At 38.0% G+C, this 20,842-nt stretch overlaps 2 protein-coding genes across 3 annotated transcripts; both read left to right on the plus strand.

Annotated features, from left to right (window-relative positions):
* Positions 1–529: 529 nt before the first annotated feature.
* Positions 530–7,345, plus strand: endou2 (endonuclease, polyU-specific 2). Its single transcript, XM_037748913.1, has 7 exons — positions 530–939; positions 1,556–1,730; positions 2,948–3,053; positions 3,994–4,115; positions 5,045–5,157; positions 5,484–5,637; positions 6,990–7,345. Exons 2-7 carry the CDS (start codon positions 1,629–1,631, stop codon positions 7,245–7,247), a joined length of 855 nt encoding a protein of 284 aa, XP_037604841.1. The 5' UTR covers positions 530–939; positions 1,556–1,628; the 3' UTR covers positions 7,248–7,345.
* Positions 7,346–9,144: 1,799 nt separating this feature from the next.
* On the plus strand, positions 9,145–17,798 carry LOC119475916 (NEDD4 family-interacting protein 1-like). 2 transcript variants are annotated; one of them, XM_037749032.1, is made up of 8 exons: positions 9,145–9,327; positions 11,782–11,869; positions 12,575–12,705; positions 14,646–14,705; positions 15,226–15,313; positions 15,854–15,978; positions 16,268–16,334; positions 16,605–17,798. In XM_037749032.1, the coding sequence occupies exons 1-8, from the start codon at positions 9,298–9,300 to the stop codon at positions 16,706–16,708; spliced, it is 693 nt and encodes a 230-aa protein (XP_037604960.1). In that variant the 5' UTR covers positions 9,145–9,297; the 3' UTR covers positions 16,709–17,798. The 2 variants fall into 2 exon arrangements, with proteins under 2 accessions (XP_037604960.1, XP_037604961.1); XM_037749033.1 differs by lacking the exon at positions 14,646–14,705 and having other exon boundaries at positions 9,148–9,327.
* The last annotated feature ends 3,044 nt before the right edge of the window (positions 17,799–20,842 follow it).

Raw genomic sequence — 20,842 nt, forward strand, 5'->3', positions numbered from 1 at the left:
TTGTTTGCCACAGAGCTTATTTTCTGCAATAATCCAAAATCAAAGGGAGAAATCCCATTGGCTTTTTGTTGAGGGAACCAGGGCGATGCTAACTTCTGCATTGGTCTACAAAAATACGCATTACGCAAGCACTCTTTAATTTAGTACAGTGGGAGCGAAGAAGTAAATGTTTCCACTCTCTTTTTATGTTTGTAAAAAGACAGCATTCGGAGCAAAAAGTGAAAATATACAATTAGAAATCATTAAAATGTTATATAAATGAATTTATATAACTCTTTACATGTCAGTATTCAACACAAATGTAGTAAGGAAGCAATTGCTGATAAAATTACAATGTTAAACCTGATAGGGTTTTTTTCTTAAATTAGATTTTGTTCAGAAATGTCACTACTCTTTTTTAGATATTGTTAAAGATTTCAATTTTCCCAAATTTTGACCAAACCTTTAGTCTTCAGGGTTAAGATCATTTAGAATGATGTTCAAAATCAGAAATATTACCAAACAAACCACGTAATCCTTTACACCACCTTGGTACCTGAAACATGACCCACATTTAGCCTGTATGGCAGAGGTTATACTGTGACAGAGAGAGCAACAATGAAATACTAAAGAAACAAAGAGCCCACGTTGTAGCCTGAGATTGAAAAGAGACGACAACATGGTGTAATCCCTTTGGCTAGAGTTGCTGACGGGGGATAACCTTTTTAAAATGTCCCCTCTGTACGCCCCCCCTCCAGCCCCAGCCTGTCTTTCTCCACACTGACTGACTGACTGAACTGTTACTATGCCCATAAAGACACCTGCTCTCACCAACACAGGAAACCACAACCAGCAGCACCTGACCGACACCGAGGAACTTCCCTAAAAAACCTCAAATCACTCCTCGTTGTTTTCTCCTCGCTGAACCAGAAAATAACAGGGCGACACTCAAAGAAAAAGGTCAGTGGATTTTGGATGTGGTGGCTGATGGGATGCGGCCTGCATGGGGCTCAGGATGGTGGTGATGAAGATCTCGGAGCTCAGTGTCATGGATGTTTTTTTGTGGAATGCACTGGTGGTGTTGAGTTGAATGGATAAACTCTGTCTGGCTCAGGAAGCTGTTATGTTTTTACAATGCTATGGACTACACATTAATTTGATTCACTGTTTTTTTTGATTATGTATAAAACTTTACTTTTATATGTATCTATCAATGTATCTATTTATCTAAGAAGCATGTGCTAAATCAACTCCAGAAGCATTTTTTACTCTGTTTTTGTTATCATGGCTTTTATTTTATCACGTCATGAATAGTCCCATACAGTGCCAACAGGTGGCTGTATAAAAGCCATCTTTAGCAAAAGTTTTATTATTGTCTCATGCACACGATGATCGGCCCGCATGCGCTTACAAGACATTTTAAAGGTACAGTCTGTAGGGCTTTGCGGCATCTAGTGGTGTGGTTGCAGATTGCAACCGACTGAGTACCCCTCCGCTCACTCAAAAAAATGTTTTTTGTCACTGTCCACCATTGTTAACACCAAGCTATATTAACTTTTCCTTCCTCTCCCGTCAGAGACGTATACTGAGACCAGACCATCCTCAGCTCATCCACTGCGGGACCAAGAACACAACGGAGCGGTCGCATCATGATTGAGAGTGACAGAGAGCTGTCTGCCATGGTGCAGGAGCTGTGGGACAACGACGTCAACAGACTGAAACCTGGAACAGACTACAGGATCTCTCTGCAGGTGCACCACGCATACAGACATAAGGCTGCTCCCTTCTTTAATTATGACTTATAAAACATCTTATTATGTGCAATTTAGTTGTTGCTCTACATGTTTGATGTGTACTGACATCCTATAGCTGGACCTTAAACCCATCTACAATTGCTCAGTTTGTAATTTAAGAGCCTCATGTTGGTTTGGTGTATTTCGTTTATAGCCGAACGTTAGCTTTTTACTTCTGGCTATTGCATTCACGCTGCAAAAAATCATAAAAGTGGTGTTCATTTGTGAAGATTATCTTACGGAACAAAACATGTAAGTATCATAAACGTTTCTTTTCCACAGAGTTTATTTTCTGCGATAATCCAAAACCAAATGGAAAAATCCCATTGGCTTTTTGTCGAGGGAACCCAGGGTGATGCTAACTTTCTGGTTGGCCTCAAGGAGGGTGTAAAGAGGAGATATCACGCAACATCAACGCGTCATATCTTTGGGGTATAACACATGCGCAGAAAAATCTGATCTGCACTCGTCGAAATTGAGCCAATAGCAACGCTGCAGTTACACTGCGCATGTGTCAAACCCCAGAGCTCAAACCCGTGTCCCAGCCTCTTTCAATAGGCCTCGTTGGCCTACAAAAATACGTCATTCCTGGAGCACTCTATTGGAGCGTTAAAGAACATGTGACAGGGAGCAAAGAGGATTGTGGGAATTGTGGTCTTAATCTAAACTGCAAATTTACATGAGACGACAGATTAGGGCTGTGTATTGGCAAGAATCTGGCGATACAATACGTATCGCGACACAGGGGTTACGATTCAATATACTGCGATGCTGTAAGCAAGGCGATATGTTGCAATTTTTTAAGTCTAATTTTAGGAAAACCATCAAAGTATAAAGAACACACCATCATATGCATAAAATCTTAGTAAAAAAGTTTACTTTTTTATGCGATCAGAACAGTGGGATCTGCATTTGTATTCATCCTAGTCCCTGTAACATCAGCACTACTTTGAAAAGGCACATATCTTTGTAAATTAAATAAAGTATTGACTGAGTTAATCTTTGCATATCAAAATCAAAACAGTGTTTTGGAGAATCTATACAGTATCACAAAATATAATATTGAGATACTTGATTTCTTACACCCCTACAACAGAACAATTTGACTGTAGATGTGTTAATCTATGAAAGTATTTGCACATTTGAAAGTTTGAGTGGTTCTCTTCCTGCTGCAGGGCAAAGCTGGAGACAGCATGGCCATGAACGACAACAACGATGGTGCAGGATATCCTCTGTTTACATTTGTCGATGAGAACATTTTCAAAAAGGAGACTTTTTTAGGTAAGTGTCAAAAGGGAATTATCTCTCTTCATGCCTTAATGTTCAGTTGTTCCTGTGGGATGAGGCTGCTTCTTTTACACAACCGCTCTGTCAAAAAATGTTTGAATTGATCTCTTCACACATTCCACTGCACTCGTTTGCCAGTTTGATACTATCCTCCTTATCGCCTCCCTTCAGAGTAAAGCTTCTTCATCTACTCATAATCTCCTTATGACGAACAGTGGAGCATGTTGCATAACCACAGAGCATGCAGAGTTCACTGTGCTGGGTGCAGAAAGATGCTCCTCTGCAACCACTGGCTTCTTCAAATCTTCCACCGCGTGATAACTGCTGAAGCACGCTTCCTTCCTTCCGGCAATTCTTGTCTAGTGATGTTTTCACAGATTTGTGTTGTGTATCATGTTGCCCTCACACAGAGCTGTATAGGGAGTTGAATTAAGTAACAGCTTGTATTCAGAGTTCAGTCTGCAGCAGCTGTCCCAATGAAAAAAAGAAGGATTTCTCCCTCCTTGTTATTTTGTCCATAATCTCTAGCAACCTGCTTCACCATCCCTCACCTGGTTTCTAGAGCTGGTCAATTTTTTATTCCAAATGCATCCAAATAGACACAAAGATCTCAGATTTGAGACTTTTTCTGTCTATACCTTACAGTGGTGGAAGAAGTACCAATACCACAATGTATAAGTAACTCCATTAAAAGTAAGTGGAGTAACAAGCACAATATTTCCCTCTGAAATGTAGTGGAATAAAATTATAAAGTAGCATAAAATGGAAGTACACATACCTCAAAGTTGAACTTAAGTAGAGTACTTGAGTAAAAATACTTAGTTACTTTCCACCAGTGGCTAGAGGTTTCTGTAAACTTTCATGATTGTCATCATATCCATGTCTCAGACTGAACAAAATCACAGTTTGAAGAGTATCTTGTTTGTTTCTACAGCCTTTATCTCCCTGTTGGATAACTATGTGAGTGACACCGGCGAGCCAGAAATTGTAACCCCTGAGGAGATTGCAGAGAACCACAAATTCCTGGACTCCATCATTAAGTCTCCAACTATGAAGGTACTCGCGGAGATGTTTGGAAAATAATTTCCCTCCTTTTGCTGTGCCTCAAAAGGCCCATTTCTACTAAAGAATGAATAAGATCTAATTCGAAGTTGTCACATAATAGATTTAACGTGACTCTCACAATGATTGAATTATTATTAAATTATTACTTATATACTAAAAGTCTACAGACATGCTAGTGACTCTGTGAGGTTGTACTGACACAGCTTTGCTGTAAGCTAAATGCCCATGTAAGCATGCTAACATGCTTTCAATAACAAAGCTAACATGCTGGTGTTTAGCGGGTATAATGTTTAAAGGTCCCATATTGTGCTCATTTTCAGGTTCATACTTGTATTTTACGTTTCTACTAGAACATGTTTACATGCTTTAATGTTCAAAAAACACATTATTTTCCTCGTACTGTCTGCCTGAATATACCTGTATTCACCCTCTGTCTGAAATGCTCAGTTTTACCACATTTCAACGGAATTGCAATGGAATTGCATTCCTAGGAAACAGCTAGGGTCCATGTCAGCTGATGTTATTTACATACACTGCAACAGGAAATAAACTGGGGCACATTTAGAATGTTTACATTTAAAACAGTGTAATGGTCTAAATATTGTATATTTGTGACATCACAAATGGACAGAAGTCCTAACGGCTTGTTTCAAACGCGCGATTTCTCAATACGGGCTGTGTGTATTTCTCCGTATATTGAGTGTTTTGATAGTTTAACAGTATTCATATAGCACTTATTATAAAAACCTGAAGATCTCACTTTTTACAATATGGGACCTTTAACGTACCATGTAATTAGCATGATAACATTCTCTCAATGACAAAGCTGACATACTTATGCTGCCATCCCTTGAGCCACATCGCTAGCTAAAAATGTAAAATGACAACCTTTTAATAGTGAATTCTTGTTTGTTTTGCAGTTAGCTCATAAATACCTGGTAGAGAAGCAGCTCTCTCCAAAGGACGATACACAATTCAAGGAGCAGCTGTACAGGATCTGGTTTGAACTTTACGCAAGGAGAGGATCCAGCAAGTGGGTGGAATCTGGCACAGCACCTAAATCATTTATAACTTCACCAGTGGAATCTGGCACTGTGATGGTAAAACCGTCTCACTCTGAGAAACTGGCTCTGTGCACATCCAGTCAGCATCAAGTAGAACTACTGAAAATGCTCATTTGCTGCATGTTCAGAAAGGAAACAGCCACTAAACACCACATTTTGTCCAAATGGCACATGACTAAAAAATGTTTTTCTGCATGTAACAAGCGAGAAAGATACAAAATGACTGACAATATGGAGTGGAAAGGCTACAGTACATCAGCTTGACAACAAAATGTGTCTGTCTGTCTCCCACCAGGCCAGACTCCTCCGGATTTGAACACGTGTTTGTTGGAGAGACCAGAGGAGGGCGGACTGTCATCGGCTTTCACAACTGGATCCAGCTCTACCTACAAGAGAAGCTGGGACACATTGATTACAAAGGTTACAGCGTAAATGCAAATTCACCCCAGGTACGATGTTATTATGTGTCTCTTGTTTGAACCAAGATGGACCCCAATGGGGCAAGAATATATTTTCAGCACCACTGTATCTGTATCTGTATTTCCCCGTCACATATTCATAATATATCTGACAAGTCTCCCGTCTTTTCTCATCTCCTATACTTCCCAGAGTTGACTTGCACTCTTTGCAGTCTTGCTCTCATCATCGTTCTTGCACACTGATGAGAAACCTCACATGCTGCTATGATCACGTTCTCTCTCTCACCTTCTGCTCAACTCTCTGGATTTTGTCTTTCTAACCTGAAGCCTGATGCAAATCACTGAGCACTTTTCAGGATATCAGCCCATTTTCTGTTTCAACACGGAAAGGAGTCTCCTGTAGTATAGTAGTATAATTTGCCTATTTTTCACCAATCTCCTCTGCAGTGTCCAAGCATTCGCATGGAGCACTGGACCCAAGGGACAGCACTATGTTCCATATTATGATCAGCTAATGGCTGAGCTGACCAATAGGGCAATATTTCCTAAAACTGTGTGTATCTCTTCAAGATATGTCTATATGGAAGCACATTTCCACCAGGAAAATGAAATAGATGGAAGTTTGTGGATGATAAACTTAAAAATGCTAATGGTAAACCATAATTTGGATTTACCAAATCCAAATTATGAAACTAGTGAGTTAGAATTATGAGATAGTAAGTCAAAATTATGAGGTAAAAAGTCAACATTGTGAGATAGAAAGTTAAAATTATGAGATAAAAAGTCAAAATTATGAGGTAGAAAGTCAATATTATGAGATAAAATGTCAACATTATGAGAGAGAAAGTCAAAATTATGAGGTAGAAAGTCAAAATCACGAGATAAAATGTCAACATTATGAGATAGAAAGTCAAAATTATGAGATAAAAAGTCAAAATTTTTAGATAGTACATCAAAATTATGAGATAACTCATAGATTTCGACTTATGAAGTCAACATTATGAGATAGAAAGTAAAAATTATGAGGTAGAAAGTCAATATCATGAGATATAATGTCAACATTATGAGATAGAAAGTCAAAATTATGAGATAAAAAGTCAACAATCTGAGATTACTCAAAGATTTTGACTTATGAAGTCAACTGACTTAAGAAAGAAACTCAAAATTATGAGATAGAAAGTCAAAATTATGAGATAAAAAGTCAAAATTATGAGAAAAAAAGTCAAAATAATGAGGTAGTAAGTCAAAAGTTTGCCTATAATTTTACTGAGCCCACGGCTGCTTTTGTCAAACAGTCCTACATGTTTCTCCATCCCTCACCATCCTCTTCTCCTCTCTTTCATCACCTGCCATTTCCTTTCCTCTCTCTCATCCTCTCACAGCCCGACCCGAACAAACACATCCTGGCCCTACAGTTCAGCTGGAAGGACGGTATAAAGCCCAAGGGCAGCATCTTCATCGGCGTCAGTCCTGAGTTCGAGTTTGCCCTCTACACTCTCTGTTTCCTGACCTCGCCTAACGAGCGCGTCAAAGTCCAGTTCAGTTTCTACGACGTGGAGATTGTTTGCCACCACTACAACCAAAAGCACATAGGCACCACGTACCCTGTGCTCCTTAAGTACCGGAAACCCACCCAGTAACTTGACTAGAAATCAATCTGAGGTTCTCCAACACTTGAGCTTGCATACAAGGTGTCACAGGTATTGTTGTTGTCTTTTTATTTTAGATAAAGATACAATAAAACCTTACAATACCCAGTTGCATTTCTTTTTGTTTTTATTGCCCAATGATGCCTATTCTGTGTGTTAAACAGTATATTAAGTGAGATGTATATAAGTCGTGCTAATTACTGATGGTCATGAGTTATTCTTAAAAATGTACGAGTACATTTTCTCAAGTACTGTAATACAATTTCGATGTATTTGAGTACTTCCATTTTCTGCTACTTTATACTTCTACTCCAAAACAACTCAGAGGCAAATTCATACTTTTTGATTCTGATTAATACAACGTACAATGAATACAATTCTACTACTACTATTACTACTATAATATACATTATAATAATACAAGCACCTTTCAGACAGGTTAGTGCAGTTCAAAGTGCTTCACAGACTACTGACAAGCCCTAAGTAAGACAGAACAAGTGTGATCCGTGAAAACAACAGAAAAGACAAAAACAATTCAACAATTTAATAATGAGACCATTTGAGACCAATGCACGGGAGACAATAAAATTATAAAAATGTAATAAGATAGAATTAAAATCTATAACAACAGTAAAACAGTGTGAAGTAAAAACTAGATTAATAAAATAACAATAAAATTATACAAATTAAATAAAATAAATAAGCTAAAAGCTACTATTGATACTACTATAATAGCTTATACATTATTCTGAAATAGGCCAGTTCCTTTTTGTCCCCCCCATTAGTCTTTTGATAGTTCTCTTTTAATGCAAAAGGTTAGTGCTTTTAGTGTTCGTGAAGTGTATTTTATCTCTATTTGTGTCAATGTGTCTGCAGCGTTGTGTTCTTGCTGCTGACCGTCTTGGCCAGATCTCCCTTTGAAAAGAGGTTTTTAATCTCAATGGGACTAACCTGGTTAAATAAAGGTTAAATAAAAAAAATAATACAAATTAAATCATGGAGAGCGTTTCATTGTTCCCTATTTCATTTGAGATATACAACTGGACTTTTAAATTCAGCTGTCTATTATTGCTAATAAAACATTCTCTAAATTAATTAAAAGATATATATATTTTATGTATTTTATTTTATGTATTAATTGATAATATTGATAATGTATTTTTCTCCCATCAATTAATGGTAACTTTGTCCCTTTTTTGTGCTTTAATTTGCAACAACTCGTATTTATGAGTTGGCCGATTAGATTAGTCTATGTTGGATAATTAACAACTAATTCATTCATAAATGATTCCCCAAAAATATTAATAACGTTTGTTCAAACAAATTAAGAAATATAGTTTTCTTACATTAAAAAAACCTTTGCACTTTAAGTTACTCAAGCTGCAAACATGCAGCACATATTTTAGCATTATGGACAGTTTTGTGGTCTGCCACACACAAATTCATCATCAAGAGGTATATTAAACTCATGATTGCAAATAAAACATTTCAAAACACGTTTTATATCATCCTAACAAACAAAACCAAATAAAGGTTAAATAAAAAATAATAATAATAATAAATAAATAACATTCATGGTTGTTTTACTTTTGTTCCAGGTGGGGGCGGTAGAGAGTTTGTTGTGGCCAATGACGTCAATAGGCACAGGCAATAATAAGCAAGAACGAAGAACAAACTGTCTGGATTTTCAAAATAAAACCACCGGAAATGTCCCCTTTTTTTTAACAAAAATGACAATGATTCTTCATAAGCAAGATTGACTGAGTAATCACATTAGTGCTAAAGGAGGCTACCTAGTATTTCACAAAAAATAACTCAATATATATACTGTTTATAGTAAATATAATAAAAAAAGCTAACCGGAAGTGACACGTGTTATGCTCACCATGCTGTAGCTTGACGGTCGTGTCTCAGAGCACTGAGCAGTCAAAGGGAGGAAACAGGTCTTCATTGTGGCGAGGCTTGACTTTAACGTACAGTTTGTACTGTTATATAATCTTCGTTGGGTGTCTCCTCTCTTCTGTTGTTGATTCAGACCGGGATGGCGGAACCGAGCGGCAGATATCAGCAGGTAGGATGATACTAATACAAGATAACACGATTTAGCATCACACGTTGACGTCAACAGTTAGCACTGAGACACGAAGCTCACACTCTCCTCAGGTTGTGTCAGTGGTGTCACATTTACCTAAAGTGTTTCCTATTAAAGGATGTCGTTAATTCGGTTACTTTTGTTGGGATTAATTTCGTTATTTGCGTCGCTATCTTAACGTTTCCTTGTTAGCTTAAAGCTAACGCTACGTGGATGTGAACCTTTGTCTCCTGTCTTGTTGATGTCAGTACTATATAACTGTATTCTAGCTAGTTAGTATTGAGGGTGTAACTTCATTTAACGCTTCTCGACAGTGTTATGTTATAATGTTAATGTCTGGATGTAAACACCTGACCTAGAGTAACGTTACAGGAAGTAGGTGTGTTCACTGGTCATCTAACTTAACCTGCTTAGCAACGTGTTGGTTGTCAGGGCAGACAGTGCTTATTATAATTCTGCGCGTGTGGTTTGATGACAGTGATCATTAATGTGCAGACTGCTCTAATAGAAAACCAGTTATTTCCTGTGGTTTTCACGAGAAATGTGCCTCAGTGAGGTAGTGTGGACTATTTTATTCTGTAGCCTACTTTGTGTACAGAGTTAGTTGAGTTTGGTGTGTTGAGTTTATAATCATTTTCCAGAGGAATTTCCTTGAAATAATTGCAACATGTATATTAACATTTTTTTTATTGGCACAAAAAGTACAATGAAGCAGTACAACTATAAAGAAATCAGTGTTTTACATGTTTGAAACAGTGTTATCCTAGACCCTTATTTCCTAACCCCCCATGTTCCTCTTTGTAGTGATGGAGATAATGTGGTACACATGGAATTACATTGAATAATCCCAGAGAAGGTAAAACAAAAATTAAATAAATAGATGGATAAAAGAAATAACATTAATAATAGTAAATAGATTGGAAAGGAGTACATATACCTACACACACCTATATTTACCCATCCACTGTACGTATGTATACATACACATATAAATAATAATAAAACTGTACTACATAAACAAAATAAAATAAAATAAAAAAATTCTGACATTCAGGCTACCATGTAGGACTGGATGAAGGATATTATTAATCCTCCATATATGTTGAAGCACGCTTGTAGACAAAGTTCATATTTTTTCATGTTCAGGTGGTCTTACTGACTAAAAGACTCATTGGGTTAAGCTAATTGGAGTTAATTAATTGGAATTAGTTATTTGGAAATGTACCAGTTGCCATTAGTAGTGGTGTACATTTTTAGTGCTGTAAATTTTTTTTACTTTTTCTGTTTTTAATGCAGAAAAAACTACAGAGTTTTAGTCTTTTCATCACTTTATGTTTACTTTATATTTTTGTAGATAAATGTTACTGTGTGTGTGTGTATATATATATATATATACACACTATGTATTTACTGTAATTACTTTGTAGTCTCTTAATTGTTTTGCGTCACTTTTTAGAAGTTTTGATTCTCTTTAAAGTTGTTGTGCGTCTCTTTTAAGTGGGGATAGTGGTTCGTGTTGTGTTACCACTGTCCCCATTTCCCTTGTAATGTTATCCTACAAATTTATGGTGGGATTTGAGTTCCTTTCTAGGAAATGATAGGAAACTATGGGAGCTCTAACATAACACCAACACCAGAGGGAAAACAAAGGTGTTAACCTTATACCTCTGCTAACTAGGGCTGTGTATTGGCAAGAATCTGGCGATACGATATGTATCCTGATATGCATGCAATCTGAGTTTAAAAAAAAACCCAACTTTTTATGCAATCAGAACAGTGGGATCTGCATTTGCATTTATTACAGTCGCTGTTTAATCCAGCATCGTAGTACTACTTTGAGAGGGCACATACACTGAGATGGCGCTTCTCTTTACAAATGAAATAAAGTGTTGAATGAGTTCATCTTTGCATGTAAACTATTGATTCAAAATCGATACAGTCTTTTTGAGAATCGATACAGTGTCACAGAACATAATATTGCGATATTTTATATTTTCAATATTTTCGTACACCCCTACTGCTAACCCAGTGTTGCAGACTTACTACTTGGTATTCACCACCACTTCAGGGGTCTTTCCTGGAAACTGACACTGGTGTTAATTCATCAAATGGGCTTGGTTTTAAATCCTTGTTTAGCTGAATCAGGAGTAAGGAGTAGCTGAGTCTGGTCGGTTAGTGTGTCCTACTTTTAATAAGAGAAATGAGAAACACGTGGTTGGTGCTCATTTCCTTCTCCTTTATAATGTCCATATGTGCTGGAAAAAGTTATTGTAAGTAGGCCAGGGTGTTGAGGTAATAATTTATCACTACACAGGAAATGTGAAGCCTCTTTACCTAAAAGCATCATTTTGAAACGGAGCGCAGACAGTGCTGCTGACACATATGTATTGTAGCCTTAAATAAACCAGGATGTGGTTTTTCCCCCTCCCACAGCTGCCCAATGAGGAGGACCCAGAAGAGAGTCCACAGGTAGCAGCTGACGCCCCACCCCCATACAGCAGCATCACAGTGGACAATGCTGGTAAGACAATGACTCATCCAGATGTTTCCCTGCGACTGAGGGTAATTTGCAGTGGGTATCTATCTGCTGACACGGAGTCTGATTTGATACTTATATATATATATACCTAAATGTTGATTAAATACTTATCTGACTCTGGTTGTAGTCTTCTAAATTTGGCAAATTTTATTTTTCAAAAGCTCTTTGATCCAAATACTGAAGGTCTTGATTCAAAACTATAAAGATGATAGACATGATATAAATAAAAGTTTAACTGGGAGAATGAGGATCCTGAAATTGACGTGGTTGCTTTCAGAAGGCCTCTTATAGTTACCTATAATAGTTGACATACATGTTTAACCATCTTACCGAACAGCAGGGTGTTTTATTAACCATACGTTAACCCAGTTATATCACCACTATAGGGCCAGTCAAACATGTACTCAATGAGGAAAATCATATCTTAGATTTGGCTTGTTTGCATAAGCATATTGTAATCTAAAAATAATAATAATAATAATACATTTATTTATATAGCACTTCTCAAAACAGTTACAAAGTGCTTTACAAGACAATAAAAGCAGATAAATAAAGTAAAAAAAAATGGTAACTGGGAAATCGGTGTATGTGTGATGCAGACACCTGTCAGCTGTCTGCCAATATGAAATATGTATTAGTAAAACTTCTGCCGTTGTGTTTGAAACTGTGCTGTTTCTTCTTCTTCAGCCTACTTTGACTACAAGGAAGACGGGGCTTTCCCCAAGCCTCCATCATACAACGTCGCGACTACGCTACCTTCCTATGACGAAGCAGAAAGAACCAAGGCTGAGACTACTGCTCCTCTCGTAACTGGAAGAGTGAGTGTCGCACTTGTTTTTACATTTTTGCCTGTGGTTACATTCACTATGTGTATATATACATACACACACACACACACACACACTGTAGCTTGTGCTCAAACGCTATCTGTGTTGTCTGCAGGGCAGGAAGTGTTTATCACCCTGCAATGGAAAGTTCTTTTTTTTTTGTTTTGTCTTCAGATCTTCACATATCTGATTGAATCTCTTTGTCTTTCCTACACTATACTGCTGACAACATTTGTTGCTGGTTTGAACTGTAGGAGATTTATAAAAATGAAGAAAAACATCACTCATATTAAAGGACATTCTGTAATACTTTCTGTACATAATGACAACGCTCCATGTCTCACAAGTGCTCACATGTGATAGCCTTTTTTTCTGTTGTTAATGCGTCAACCTCCCAGGCCCCTGAACTAAACCTCTTTGCACTTTGCACCTGGATTTGTTCTTCAAAAATCTGAGTAAATATCGGGTTAGCATTTGAAACGCTGAGGGAGCTTCAGACTTAAACATTTTCTGTACTGATGCAGGGTTGGCATTACATGTTTGTGCAGGTGTTTAACTACATCTTCTTTGATGTGAAGATGGAGCCTTAGAAGTCACCCACAGAAGATAATTTTTTGAGTGGTACAAAACATGTTATGATACGCAGCCTCAAGATTTATCTGTATTAGTTATCTCACCGGGGTAAGGTTGAAATTTGCTGAGAATTTGCAAAAAGCTGTGGGTGTTTTAGAAGAAGACACAAGTTTTCTGATGTTGTAGTTTTTCCATGACTTCAACTACATGTTACAAAAAACCTTTCACTACTGATAGCACCTTTTTAAAATTGAGTTATATATTTTTTTTGTTAATATAGTCTTTTTAATATTAGACACGTTTTCCAAAGCGTTAATGGCGTGATTGCTCAGGGAAATATCCATGTTGTTTTATAAAGACTAGGGATGTCACAAGAACCGATACTTTGGTAACAAGTCGATGTAGATAGCACAGTCCAGAGCTAACAGTTAACGTACAGAGGTTTCATTGAGTTACATTATGATGCGTTCAAGCTCTATTCAGAAAAACTGTATTATTATTATTATTGTATAGTATTGGGCGAAGGTAAATTATATCATTATCATGTGTCAATTTTGTTTTGGCAAGAAATTTGAGGTGGATCATCAGAAATAATTTATTTATTTAACCTTTAATAAATCTCATTGAGATTAAAAATCTCTTTTCCTAGAGTGTCCTGGCCAAGATAGAAAGCAGCACAGTTATACGGTTGCAGACATAAAACAAACATGACAATTTAAAACAAAGAAAATTAAAACGTATACATTTAAAATAATTTATAATAAAAAATAACATTCATCAGCATTCATTAATAACAAATTTGCAAAAAACAGTATGCAAACTGTAATAAAGGACTGTAGTATGTGAAAGTACATGGATTTATTGTTTTGTTTTTGACCGTGGTATCGAATTGGTATCGAGAATTGTGGAATTTCACTGATATTGGTATCAACTACTAAATTTCTGGTAATCGTGACATCCCTATTGAAGCCAAAACATTTGTGTGTGGGAACATTTTCCTTTCCAGTTATTGTGTAGTTGTCCTTTTGATTTACAAAGGGCAAAGCACTCCTCATCTTCTGCAGGATGCCTTTAACTTGCATTTTAATGTTTGAAAAGGACACCAGTAATCTAACCTCCTTTGTTCAGGCTTTATACATAAAAGCCATCTCTGAGTCTCTCTGTCTTATCCATCAGAAATTATACCCAATGTGCCTTTAAAAAAACACAACTGTTTCTGTTAATAATATCTATCAAGTGAAAACAGACAGCTCATCTGTGACCTCTAGTGGTCACTGTGATGCTTTGCGTGTGGGGGCCACCCTGTTTGATCTGCTGGTGTTGTGTTTCTCTGCCACACACTGCCTTGCGCTCAGCAGCAGCCTCAGAACAGGGAACGCCTGGAGACTTTTGACGATGTAATTCGCAGTTCACTGGAGGTAACTGGGAGGAGTGGGAGAAGAGTGTTTGATGAGAGGAAGTGTATTTGTTGTGTGCAAACGTAGATGTAACCACAGTGTTTATGTATTCAGCCAGTTCCCCACCCTTCTTGTATGTCTGTGTATTTAGAATGCTTAGTTGATAGTTATACAACACCTACTGTTTCTCCTGATGTCCCACATTGACTTTAACCAACTCCAGGCCTTTTAGATAAAGTGACAATGATAGTAATTAAATGGGCTTGCTGTGTTGTGGTGGTTCCATTGGTCTGTTGGTTTGTTCGTGTTGTATTTACTCTTTGTTGTAGAATTTTAAATACAGCATTGTGAATTGGTTAAAAATAAAACACACTTTATCAAATTAATTGATTTTGTAGACTGGAAATAGTTTAAAATAAGTAAAGTAAAGTGAAGCCCCCCAAAAGCTCTGCTACTGCCTGGCATGTGGTGAAATAGTTTCAGTGCTAAAATAACTTTTTTCTTTCTTTTTGTTTTGCTCTTGTCGCTTATTCTATCACAGGATGAAGACTTTGTGACCAGAGACGACTTTGAAGACGCCGATCAGCTGAGGATAGGAAATGACGGCATCTTCATGCTCACTTTTTTCAGTTAGTTACCTGCTCGTCTCTGTTTGTCTCTTTTTATCCCCACCCATTAGAGGTGTGAATCTTCACTGGCCTCACGATACGATGCAATTCGATTACGATTCACCTGTCAACAATTCTTGATGCATCTCGATGTATCTCATCCTCAGTTTTCGAAATTATCTCACATGGCTGCTTTATCATCAATTAACTCAAGCAGTCAGATAATTCTGAACTCCATTTTTTTTTATTTAGAAAGTGCTTTAAAAAAACTACAACAGTCTACTATATTAAAAAGTGGCATCTTTTCAATATCAGTATCTGTGTGACCCACCTCAGTACATAATCATTACAAAAACAAAACATGAATCCTTCTGTCACTCGGTGCAGAATTGTCTTAATCGTCTTACATCTTCAGCTCTTCTCTTCTCTGCTTAGAAGTGACATCTTCTCTTATTCAAGATACAAATCATGAATTTCCTGTCTTTTCACATTTTTTATTTATTTTTTTTTTAAATCTGATGACATGTCTAACACTCTGTTTTCCCTCCATCTTTTGTCCAGTGGCATTCCTGTTCAACTGGATTGGTTTCTTCCTGTCTTTCTGTCTGACCACCTCAGCAGCCGGTCGCTACGGGGCCATCTCAGGCTTTGGGCTTTCCCTCATCAAATGGATCCTCATAGTCAGGGTACGACAAGGAGCCCCCACACACACACACACACATCACACAGCACACATACAAACACATAAAAGGTGGTTTTATGTACGCACAAACAACTCAAAAGCCCCACCACTCTATTTTTATGCTGTTTCTGTAGTGGTTGGCTTGTTGGCGCTGCACTACTTCCTCTAAGATCACTTGAGAAGTGCGCTGCTTTCTTCATTCACTTTTTTAAATGCAGGCTCATTTGAGTGTAACCAGTGCAGGCCGTATTTATTCTAACCAGTCATTTCTGTCGTTTGTGTTGGGTTTCTAGTTCTCCACATACTTCCCTGGTTACTTTGATGGACAGTACTGGCTGTGGTGGGTGTTCCTGGTGTTGGGTAAGTAGTCAACCTCTGAATTTAAATCATTCAAATAGGGAATCAAATGTTTGGTCCTGCTTGTGTGACACATTTCTGCTCTTTGGAGCTCCATTGCAGCAGTGTTGAGCTGTCATATGTTACAGAATAGATACAGCACGATATTTAAAGGGTGATATTTACAATTAGTTAAGTGACTGTGTACGTTATTGGTCACTCTCGTAGTGAATTATCACCATCCCTTCCAGTTGTGTCTCACTGTCCCCTTTTTTTTTTTTTTTCGCTCCTCAGGCTTTTTGCTCTTCCTTCGAGGATTCATCAACTACGCCAGAATCCGCAAGATGGCTGACACCTTCTCCACCCTGCCCCGCACCCGAGTCCTCTTCATATACTGAGCTCACAATCCATCATTTTCCATCACTCCCCCCACCCCTCCCCCACATTCGGTGAAACATACTATCTGGCTTTATCCAATCAAAAAAGGGAGAAAAGAACATTTCCCCCCATGTGCTTGACATGATTTGGACGATACATCTATTGTCCCCTCTTGGTGTAAAATAGTGAATGCTGAGAAAATCTGTAAAACCCTCCAGTTGTTAGTGGTGAACTGTCAAGTGCTATTTTGCAATTATGAAGTGTGTGATGTATAAAATGAATGCCTTATTTACTGTTTTACTGTCTGTTGGTAGCAGCAGCATGAACTGTCCTCCTGTTTAGCCACCAGGGGGCGGTCTTGTTTGTGTTATATCAGATGAAGTCATATGTATAGAGGGATGGCTCTCAGCCCAGGAGTCAGTGGGTTTTTTGGGGGTTATGCATTGATTTACGCAGTGTGAAATAATATATTTCAAGTACCAGTTTAATGTGCTTTTAACCCTTCTGACCAATTCTTTTGTCCCTTGTGAAATAGTGTATAATTCAGGTAATACAAGATTGAAAAACATTTGCTTTTTGGGTTCAGGGGCTGATAAAGTTGAGGATGTATAGAAGATCAGGGGCTGGGTTTCCCCTAGAGCATTTTTTCCTAATTTATTTAGAAATGCTTACACTAGCTGTAATCAGGAGTGTTGATTCCTTATATATATATAACATATATATGTCAGCAAAGAGGTAAAGCTGCAGGGATGTCGCTGCCCTACTCAAAGACACAGTGATGGGGATGGAATAAGCTGATATGTGCAATTCAACCGTTAAATAAATGATTCTGACGCCCTATCTTAGTCACTGGCATCCAATGATTGGTTTCCAATGAGGAAAAAATTATGATATTGCCAGATGTGATTTGGAAACCCTGCCCTGTGAAGAACAAGTAATATATTAATACAGAGCAGAGATTTTTTTTCTTCTTTGACGTAACAATGAAATACTAAAAGAGTCATTCATTTTATGTTTACCCTCATCCTAGTGGACGTGGAACGATTATTTTTTAGAAGAATTTTAAATATCTGGCTTGGAAAATGTTTGGAATTAAACTGGAAAAATCCATTTTGGTGTTCAGATATTTATTAATAAATAGTAATATTAAGCTTCCAGTAAAAAAAAAAAAAATATCACATGATGTAACAGACGTTTTAGTTGTGCTAGTTATTCAGGTTACAGGATGCCACCTCCAACTTTTTAAACGTAACATACATTCAAGTGCATACATGAAATTTGACCTCTGCACTTAACCCATCTTTAGGATGCAGTGGGCTGCTGTGAACCGCCCAGGGAGCAAATTGGGGTTTTTAGTGTCTCGCCCAAGGACACTTTGACAAGTAGGAACCGGGGATCAAACCGCCGACCTTACGGTTAAAGGACGACCACTCCCGCCTATATATAGCTACAGCCGCACCTAGCCCCAACCACATGAAAATATAATTATATAGACAGACATCAGAGAACTGTTTAAAGATAAGCTTATTGATATTACCTAAAAGGAGGAGCTATTTCTGTCACCGCTAGATTTTATTCAACATTTACTGTACATACAAACATTTCAGTCCAGTTATTCCATGCTGTTGCTACCTGGGCTGTTTAAAGGAACAGTGTGTAACATTTCAGAGGATCTATTAGCATAAATGGAATATAATATTTATAACTATGTTTTCTTAAGTGTATAATCATCTGAATCTAAAAAATCTTTGTGTTTTTGTTAGCTTAGAAGGAGCACTTCTCATCTACATAGGGAGCGGGTCCTCTTCACGGAGTCCACCATGTTTCTACAGTAGCCCAGAATGGAAAGAGAGAGAGAGCCTTTTGCGTTTTTACGTTACCTTAAGGCCACCGTAGTTCTCCGACACGCTTGTGAAACTGCTGTAGCGTGAGCCGCAAAGTGCAAAACCGTGGTACCGAACAGCGTTACCACGGATTTGCACTCGGCGCCTCACGTTACCGCAGTTTTGGAAAGGGGAGGAGTGAGAGGAGGGGTACTCATTTGGTTGCAATATGCAACCACATCACTAGATGCTACTAAAATCCTACACAATGCACCTTTAAGTGGAAGCTCAGGTGTCTTGACTGTAGGAAAAGTTTACAGCAAATCATTTCAGAAGAATCACAAGATTCACCAAGAAGAAGCTTTATTCCCTCTCAGGATCATTTGTGATTTTCAAATGTGTTTTGTCTCCAAAATAATTAGAGACCTATATCAAGAAGTTTAAGAAATTATATTCAGTCAGTGGACGATAAATGAACTGAACCTCACCCAGATGACCTTACTGGACCTAAATGTGGCCGGTGGGTGGAGGCTTCAGAGAGGTGGAGATCCAACTGTCCTCAGAGAGGAAGCTGAGCTGACCACGATGATCAGTTACTGACATGAGACGTACTTTTAGCCATGCTAAATTTAACACACAGGAGACACGTGTGTGTGTGTGTGTGTGTGTGTGTGCAGGAATCGAGATGATTTACTGGTGGCGGCTAATTATACATGTCAGCAGTGTTTTTCCTTGCAGTTGGAACAGGAAGTGAAGGTCACCCCACCTGGAAGACATGTCACACCAACTGAAACTGAAACAGTGTTTGGTTTCACTGGAAACTTTTACCGTCACATAGTGTCACATCATTCTGGGTGCATATTGGACTCTAGTGGTGCTCAGTTGACGTGACATTTAGCTCCATCAGGTCATCTTTCACAGGGCACAGAGGGGGGAAATGTGACTGAAAATGATTATTTTACAGCATGTGATTAAAGTATCCCCCCAAGAACAGAACATAGAAGTTAAACAAACCAGATTTTTCATGCTTGCATACATCCAGTCTATGGTTGATATTAATTGTAAACTCATGCCATGCGGTGCATACTTTTTCTAGAAGAGTCCTAAGTGTGATTTGATGACAGGAAGCTCTAAATTTGACTGCACACTGAAAGGCAGCTGTTAAATGTTTTTAGCAAATGTTTCTCCTCCCTATAAACTATAGATTTTCTCTGTTGTATAACTCTGACATGCACTGAAAATCTGATTTCCTGAAGTCATTTCTTCTTTTGCACTGTGCACTCTGGGAAAACAGAAACAGCTGTTGGTCTGAAATTACAGATGTTCAGTAGCTCTGGGGCTGAAAATGTGAACTTTAAACTGCCTCAGCTTTTGAGAGTTAATTGAGTATTTTACATATACAGAATATTATATTTTTGGTTAATTTCTAAGATTTTACTCAGCACAAATAAAGCTAGGAAGAGAGAAAAAGACAAATAGGGCAGAGGTCATGCTCCAGACCATCGACGCCGGTCCACTGAACCACCACGTCACCAGATGACCTTGGACAAACAAACTTCATTTTGCCAGGTGCGGACGGGTTTAATCGCTGACAGTGTTTCAGCTGTAAATCCTGGCAAAGCACACAAACAACAAAATTCCTTATCATCCACATCTTACACAGATTCAGTCCACTTGAATCCCTCCGTAACGTCATCCCTCCTCCGCTCCAGCAGGGTCACCCAGTCCAGGTGTTCTCCTTATCCAGATGTCATTCATAAAATAACTCCATTGTGCCAAGAGCTGTCTGTGTCTTGTCAGCTGCCCTCGATTTACAGAGACGGAAGTATTTCTCCGAGTAATTGATGGGAATTATGTGTTCTAGCCAAGTGCCTGCACTGCTTGCGTGTTTTAGCTATCAGAAGATAAGAGGAGACTTTTGGATTTACAGAGAGCCTGGGAGTGAGCCATCTTTCCAAAGAGACATGCTTTACTTTTCTTGAGTCTGTTAAACAGACTTTTTTCATGCAAACAATTTGAATTTACAATAACTGATAAAGGAATATAGGGACGACTTTCCTATAAACGCTACTCATGTTTGTTCAGAGGCTATGTTGTTTTATGGCTATTTCAACAGGTAGATACCACACTGCAGGCTTGGTTAAAACTCTTTTCCCCTTTAATCTGCGGAAAATAAATATGCACTTTTTCAGGTGTGCAATATTTGTGTAATTTACCTGAATTGACTGCAGAATCTAATAAGTGAAACCTGCTTGTGAGACTTGGATGTAATGACAAATTCAGATACTATTTGAGAATATGCCTTTTTCCACAACAGACATTTTGACTTAT

The sequence above is a fragment of the Sebastes umbrosus genome, chromosome 17, assembly GCF_015220745.1.
Source record: "Sebastes umbrosus isolate fSebUmb1 chromosome 17, fSebUmb1.pri, whole genome shotgun sequence".
Classification (NCBI taxonomy): domain Eukaryota; kingdom Metazoa; phylum Chordata; class Actinopteri; order Perciformes; family Sebastidae; genus Sebastes; species Sebastes umbrosus.

Excerpts from the sequence above, each read along its gene's own strand:
- endou2 (XM_037748913.1), top strand. The coding sequence starts at position 1,629 with ATGATTGAGAGTGACAGAGAGCTGTCTGCCATGGTGCAGGAGCTGTGG. Across the intron at positions 5,158-5,483 it reads GCAAGGAGAGGATCCAGCAA|GCCAGACTCCTCCGGATTTG; the intron begins GTGGGTGGAATC and ends GTCTCCCACCAG. Across the intron at positions 5,638-6,989 it reads TAAATGCAAATTCACCCCAG|CCCGACCCGAACAAACACAT; the intron begins GTACGATGTTAT and ends ATCCTCTCACAG.
- LOC119475916 (XM_037749032.1), top strand. The coding sequence starts at position 9,298 with ATGGCGGAACCGAGCGGCAGATATCAGCAG. Across the intron at positions 14,706-15,225 it reads TAATTCGCAGTTCACTGGAG|GATGAAGACTTTGTGACCAG; the intron begins GTAACTGGGAGG and ends ATTCTATCACAG. Across the intron at positions 15,979-16,267 it reads AATGGATCCTCATAGTCAGG|TTCTCCACATACTTCCCTGG; the intron begins GTACGACAAGGA and ends TTGGGTTTCTAG.